Genomic DNA, 6,897 nt, shown 5'->3' with positions numbered 1-6,897 from the left:
GCTGCCAAGTATTAAAGAAAAATGTGCTCTTCTCCCCCATTTAAATTGAAAAGTAATGATCATTTAGGAGTTACCTAAATTATAGCAGCATGAAATCTAATGTATCTGCAGCATCTTGTGAAGCCATGAAAATCAAGAACTGGCACCTGATCACTGAACCATGGTTCCAAATATTTGGACATGTCATTTTTGTAAGAGGTCAGTGTTATTTTCCTATCAGTGGAGTCAGTACATCAGTTAGGATAGCCCTTTCCCCTCCCCCTTTCCTTCCCCTCCCCAACAGACTCATCAAGTCTATCTATAAACTACATGGGACAGCTGGGACGATTTATAGTTTAACTGATTGTTAGGCATGAATCTGTGAAGCTCGCTTTTTCTACAGCAGGGATCGTAATAGTAAGCATTGAGGCAAGTGTCACACGAGACTTTTGAGCAAAACGTGCAAGTGTTTGCAGCTCCAGATCGGTTACAAAAGCCGCAGCGCGAGGTGCCTGAAGGTTTGGATTTTGAACTGAATTGAGCAGCTCTCTCTTGACTCTGAGTCTGTGATGTGTACTGAGATTTCTCCCTTAAAGCAGACGCAGGAGACAAGCCGTCATTTGGAAGTGGTTTGATTGAATAGGTGCTCTGTTTCACTGCTGGATATTCCTGCCTAGAGTTGAACAGATTGTCACACTTTTGGCAAACAGAAGTGCCACAAGGTACGCCACAGTTTTGGCACTTGAGGGAAGCTGTCTCTTTGGCTAGGTGGGTGCGTTTGTGGTAAACGGGATTGGCATCATTTTTTAACAGCCACACATCAGGCTTAATAGCTTCTTGTCTTTTAAAATTTAACATACTTCTAGAATCGGGATCAGTATATAAATCTAAGTCCTCTTGAGCAGAAAAATAGGAGCTGTAGGGGACACTTGTTCTTAGCATGCCATTGTGATGAGATGAAGTTGGCAAGAATTCATCTGAACACCCGTGTGGGGAGCTTGACATTGTCAGAAGAGAGGGTGACGGACGGATAATTTCATCTTTAATGTCATCTTCCGCATCAACTAAAATTGGTTCTTTCCTGAGACTCAGTGAGCTCATCAAAGGTGGTTTCTTACTTTCCCAATAATTATCGTATGTGTCCACTGATTTAGAAGGCTTGCTCACCTTTGGCTTGAAATAATCTTTAGAGGCCCGTTCACTTGCTGATTTCTGGAGTACCATTCGTGCCATGGAAGTGTTTAAGTTTTCTTTGCACTCCGCACGCCGTTTCATGGCTTCTGAGCAGCCTCTAATGTCTTCAGTGCTATTTTTTCTTTCATTTATGACATCAATCTCTGAATAACCTTTATCCTTCACTTGCAAGTGAATTTCAAGAAGCTGCTCACATTCCACTTTGGCCAAAAAGAGTTCAAATGAAATCATTTTCACTTGAATGGCATCAACCTGCTCTTTGAGCTTATACATTGTTCCCAGTTCTTGGACATAGCCCATGTAGTTCAAAATCTGCCTTACATCATCTTCAGCTAGAGCAGACTTTACATAATAAACAAAGGGTCCAGTGTAGGTCTAAGGGGGGCGGGGGGGAAATAAAAGGAAAACTAGGTTACAAATTCAGTTGTGGACTAGATGTTCAGATAATTCAGTGACAGATACTATATAATTAAATAGAATAATAGCAACAGTGAACACATGCAACTCCCATGGCAAGATGAACTCCACTTCTGCATCCCTCCTGTTCAGCAGATTGAAATTCCGCATGAAGCAAATTCAAAGTAGGAGAGTTTTCATTCAAATTGAAATCCTGATTAGCATAATGTCCTCCCTGTTGATTTAAATCACTGTGCTGTACACTGACTTTAACTTTTATGCATACCAGACATGTTTGCATTTACAAGCAAGTCTACCATGAAAGGTAAAATGGCAGAGATTTCATGTATTGCCCCTAGACAGGGCTAGCTAGAGATAACAGGAACTCAGAATTACTGCGGGAGTACCAAAGCCCTCTTCAATTCAGCTTTAATACACCTGAGGTGCGCACTTTTTTGTGTACTATTACTATGCAATTTCAAATGTCTGTTTTATTTAATTTTATATTGGGTCAAGAATTTCCACTAAAAAAGCCCCCAAAACAAAGATACGAGTTTGTGTGAGTTGAAATATCCTTAGTACCTGGCACACCCAAGGTACGTTTTTAAGCCAGTTTAAAGGGGTTTGGACTGCAGGCAAGACTAGCCTGCCCATCACATCTTTGTACAGAACAGGTACTGGATCCACAGTGCACAACCAAAGTCAGCATCAGCAGTGCATCAAGAGATATCCTTGATGGATCAGCCCATGTTTCAAAGGCCAGAACTTAAGCGTCACAATGAAGATTTATGGAAAGATCTTGAAGAGAGGCAGCTGCCCCTTGGGGAAACAGAGAACTCTCAAATGTTCTAATAATGTTCCAGTTTTCTGCTAAATAGTGACAGAGTGTCTTTTTAAGACAAACAAACAAAAATACCCATCACTAGTGCACACAACCTGCAAATTACTTTAGACACCTATACCAGCAGTGTTTTTATCCAGCTTTCAAGTCTCAGAACTGTTCTTGTAAGTCACCTGCAGCATTCATTACTGAAATACTGCAGCAGTTTTGAATAAGCATATAAGAACAGGTGAAAGATAAAATAAAAAAAAATCAACAGCAGAGAACTCACTATCAACTTCCAGCACCCAAGCCGAGCCATATACAAGCTCCTACTTTTCCCTCTGAGACCCTGACACAGGTAAATAATTTGAAAGTACATTAAAATCTCATGAATTGAGAATGGGCAAACAGATAAAAGATATTCTGGAAACAACTCTTTCAGAGAAGTTCCTTTACCATTATCGTATAGCTTGTGGGAACCTCAGCAAAGCATCCACTTGAAAGCATGCATTGGTTGTTAGCACTTGTGCTCCATTAATAGCTGTTGCAAGACAAAAATCAAACTTTTGAGTGAGCTTAAACACAACTTGACGCTCACCCTAGTGAAAGCATCTCCAAGTAGAAATTAAGACACTGCGGCAGGGTAGGCTGAACAAAAACCTTAAATAAGCTCTTCGTCTATTTTATGGTTACATTATAAATTCAGACAGTACTTATACTTCTGCTCTCACCAGCACAAACTTCACTTATTTTACATAGAAACTTTCCTAGGGGTTCTGTTTACCAACTGTATATAGACATTTGTATACATCATGCTAATAGGTGGGGAAAAAGAAGTCTTTAGAGGAAATGCGTGAAATGTGTTAAAAGAAAGAAAAACAAATCATGTTCTCACTATGGCCACACATAAAATGTCTTACCTTAATATTTTTGAACTCCTTTTTCCAGGGGTAAAGAAAGAGATTAATTCCAACGGTCTCAAGCATGCTGAATGCATTATGGAGAGAATGTAAACTTGAGGATTTCACAGATCTCAGTGAGTTTTCAGCCATCTCGTAAAATTTTATCAACCGGAATCTATAAAAGGGGTCAATTTTGGGAAGGCAAAGTAAGGCTGCTGCTGCCACTCGCAAATACTCATCGTTAATAGGACGCTGCTTGTTGTCAGAGGAATTCAGTTTGCATTCATGGAACTGTACATACTTCCTAAATAAATCGTCTTTATATTTTGTATCCATTGAAATCAGTTTTTATCTCGCACTTGGGCAGCTACCTTGTCTCTTTCATGGTTATTCGGCAGTAGGTTGATTATCTGGCATTAAGAATCTTCAGTAATGGCAAGTCTTCTGGAATAAAAATTGAAAACAAAGACAAGTCATCACAGTTGCATAAATCCCAGATGTCCACAGCATCTATCTATTTCAGAGGAGTCTATAAAATGGTTCACAGAGCAGCAGCTCCCAGAACAGCCTCTTTAGGTTTCTGAAAAAGCACAAGAGTCTACAGAAATGCTGTTGTCCTGCTTTTCACTGTCATTCTCTATTCCTCTTCCAGTTATCCGCCTAAGACAGCACAACAAACCTACGTCGAGCAAGGCACAGAGTTTGATACAATAAAACTGGTGTAGGCTCAAGCCCAGACTGAGGTGTCCTTGGCTTTGGGAACCAAGGCAAAAGTAACTCACAGCAAAAAACTGAAAGGAGAAGCATGAGTTTTTAGGGTCTCTTCTCTGCATTTTATGTTGGCCGTTCAGTTCAAACAACTTACACAAACGTTATTTTAATCAGTCACTCCCCCCCCCCCCCCCACCCTGCACAGTGATATAATGATTAAAAAAAATCCCACAAACAAGTTTCATTTTGCTCAACTTGGGAAAGCATCTACTTTTTCTTTTTCCTCTAGTAGCACAGGACTGCCCATAGACTGAGCAGATTAATTAACTTTGCCTTTCTATTTCTAACATTTTCTAGGCTTTTGACCACCACTCACATTGCACCTGAGGGCACACCCAGGCCATCACTGTGCTGGGAGAGCTCTGCAGCCACCCTGCAGAGAACAGACTCCCCTGAATGCTGCAAAGTACAGCCAAAGTTTCAGCTGAAAGCTGGCAGCTGCAAAGAAGATTGCAATCTTTTCAGCAAAAAGCTACACCTGCCATTTTTAGCTGCTTTATTAGAACAGAGCAAAATCATTCTGTTTTTACATCATGTACTTTTTGTTTGCAGGGATAGTTGCTTTTATGTATATACTAATCTCCATTTTCACCTCACTGAGGTCATATACGACACAGAAAAAGAAGCTTCCTAATGCTACTTTACCAAAACCAAGGTAATTTAACAGGCCAACGGACTCCATCTCAACTGTCTGAGGAACTTGTGATCAGTCAAAGCAGACCACAGCCTTTGTTTTTTAAATGAAAACACAATCTAGCCCTTACCGACTTCCCAACTGTGAGCCAAAGGGAGGGGAGGCGGGGGAAATCAATGCACTGTTTCGGTTACAGTCAGTCTGAAACAGCACTTTAGAAAAGACTTTCCACCCAGTATTAATTGCAACTGCTAGAATACTGATCAATGCCCCCACACACTCCTGTTAAAATGAAAATCACTGTTAAGAGCAAAATTAACTGAGGGAAAGGAGCCATAACACAAAATACATGGGGGGGAGGGAGGGAACAAAACACCAACAACCCAGAGGCCAGGAAAACAAACAAACAAAAAAATCAACCGCCTAGCAGTTAATATTACTTGATGAAAGGCTGCACTTAATGACAACACCATGCAGGAAAAGTTAACTAGCAGCTCCATTTCTGCTCAAAGGCATGCCGCTCTCGGTCTTTCCACAATCAGAAATTGCACTGATGTCAAGAGACAAGCTGTGAATCACAGGAAATGTGGAGTTCTAAATTAACATCTGAGCATAAGGGACAGGAGTCAACCCTTCTCTCTCCCCAGATCTTTCCTCCTTAAGTTGTGCAAGATAAAGTCTATGGACAAAGACAACAAAATGTCTGTTCCTTAGTAAGGAGAGCTCCATGAGAGGAGTTCAGAGAAAGATCTTTGTCTGGCACATCAGCAATACACCCCCAGGACAAGGACTGATCCTGTGCCGACAAGGAGCTGGATTAAGTATTACAGTTCTTCTACCTCTGCTGTTAATAACTGCTAAACAGAAGAGCTTGGTTACATGTACAAGACGTCAGGATTAGGAAAGTCCCCAAATGAAAGTCCTTCATCAAAGCCTACAGACTGTGACACTCAAAGCCACTGCCAGCTCCGATTTTGACTTGTGGTTTGTACCTAAGCCAGAGTTCACACAGCCAAAAGGCAAAACACGACAAACCACACATGCTAGCCAGCCTTCGCAGAGCAGCTCCTCCACAGGCAAAGCTTCCAGAAGCAAAACATCCCCGTCCCAGGCAGCCCACCCAGCGCCAGGCAGGCTCCGAACAGCCAACCGCCATGGTTACAAGGCTCCACAGAAACCTCAATACGTGAGCAGGCACAGATAAATATAGTTTTAAGAAACACGCTGGCTGACAGAACAGATAAGGTAACAAGGCCCTTCTGCTGCAAATTATTGACTGAAACCCTCAAGATTTCATGGGGATGTATGAATAGTAAGTTCTGATCTGACTCTAGATTCTGCTGGCGAGACAAGAAAACATTTCTATCCACCTCCTGGGTCAAAGCCTCAGCTGAGGGAACCAACCCCTCCACCTACCCCGGACTGCTCGGCAGGGCCCAGTCACGCAAAAACCTTCAGGGCGACAGGGGAGAAACACAGGACGGCCACAGCTTTCTCCGACCCCGCGCACTAAGGCGGCCAGAAGCACCAGGCTTTCACCAAACATTTGAAAAGAAAATTAACCCGAATACAAAGGTTAGCGAATAGCACCGGGGCAGGCCGCATCGCTGAGGAATGCCAGAGCGCAAACCCGGGAGCAGGAGGGCACACGGCGCACACCGACAGCCGCTGCGGGCCGCCCGCACCTGTTGCGGAGACGCCCGGCCCGGCCGGGAGAGCGGGACGGGGCCGGCCGGTGCGAGGAGCCGCGGGCACGGCCCCGGGACAACGCCTTCGCCTGCCCGGCGTCAGCGGCCCTCGCTGACCGCCGAGCCCCGGGCCGGCCGCGCAGGGGCTTCCTCCGGCCGGTAAAGGGGCGCAGCGCCCGCCGCCCCTCAGCAGCCAGCGCTGCGCCGGGGCCCGCAGCCCGGGCGGGCACAGCCACCCCCCCCCACCCCGCGGGCCGGGCCCGTCCCGTCCCTCACCGCTCCGCGCCGGGCTGGGCCGCGCCTGCCGCCCGGGACCCGCCGCCGCTCGGCCGGAAGCGCCCGGTGACCCGGATGCAGACTGCGGACCCCTCGGCCCCTCGCGCGCTCCCGCGACGTCCCAGCGGAGGCGACCCCCCCGGAGGGGCTCCGGCTGGCCAGCGGCGGGGCACGGCCGCCCGCGGGGCTCGGCCTCCCGGCACCGGCCCGGGGGCTGCCGGCGGCCAGCGGGAG

The 6,897-nt window shown here is 45.5% G+C and overlaps 1 protein-coding gene across 2 annotated transcripts; it reads right to left on the bottom strand.

Annotated features, from left to right (window-relative positions):
• Nucleotides 1-272: 272 nt before the first annotated feature.
• On the bottom strand, nucleotides 273-6,691 carry SPATA2 (spermatogenesis associated 2). Of its 2 annotated transcripts, none has more exons than XM_075721266.1 (3): nucleotides 6,664-6,691; nucleotides 3,313-3,738; nucleotides 273-1,548 (listed from the first exon to the last, which is right to left on the bottom strand). In XM_075721266.1, the coding sequence occupies exons 2-3, from the start codon at nucleotides 3,628-3,630 to the stop codon at nucleotides 295-297; spliced, it is 1,572 nt and encodes a 523-aa protein (XP_075577381.1). In that variant the 5' UTR covers nucleotides 3,631-3,738; nucleotides 6,664-6,691; the 3' UTR covers nucleotides 273-294. The 2 variants fall into 2 exon arrangements, with proteins under 2 accessions (XP_075577381.1, XP_075577382.1); XM_075721267.1 differs by lacking the exon at nucleotides 6,664-6,691 and adding an exon at nucleotides 6,116-6,280.
• Nucleotides 6,692-6,897: the final 206 nt, after the last annotated feature.

Source organism: Pelecanus crispus, chromosome 14 (assembly GCF_030463565.1).
Source record: "Pelecanus crispus isolate bPelCri1 chromosome 14, bPelCri1.pri, whole genome shotgun sequence".
Taxonomy (NCBI): Eukaryota; Metazoa; Chordata; class Aves; order Pelecaniformes; family Pelecanidae; genus Pelecanus; species Pelecanus crispus.
This window is presented reverse-complemented; position numbering and strand designations above follow the sequence as displayed.

Excerpts from the sequence above, each read along its gene's own strand:
- SPATA2 (XM_075721266.1), bottom strand. The coding sequence starts at position 3,630 with ATGGATACAAAATATAAAGACGATTTATTTAGGAAGTATGTACAGTTC. Across the intron at positions 1,549-3,312 it reads AGGAGTTCAAAAATATTAAG|ACCTACACTGGACCCTTTGT; the intron begins GTAAGACATTTT and ends CGCCCCCCTTAG.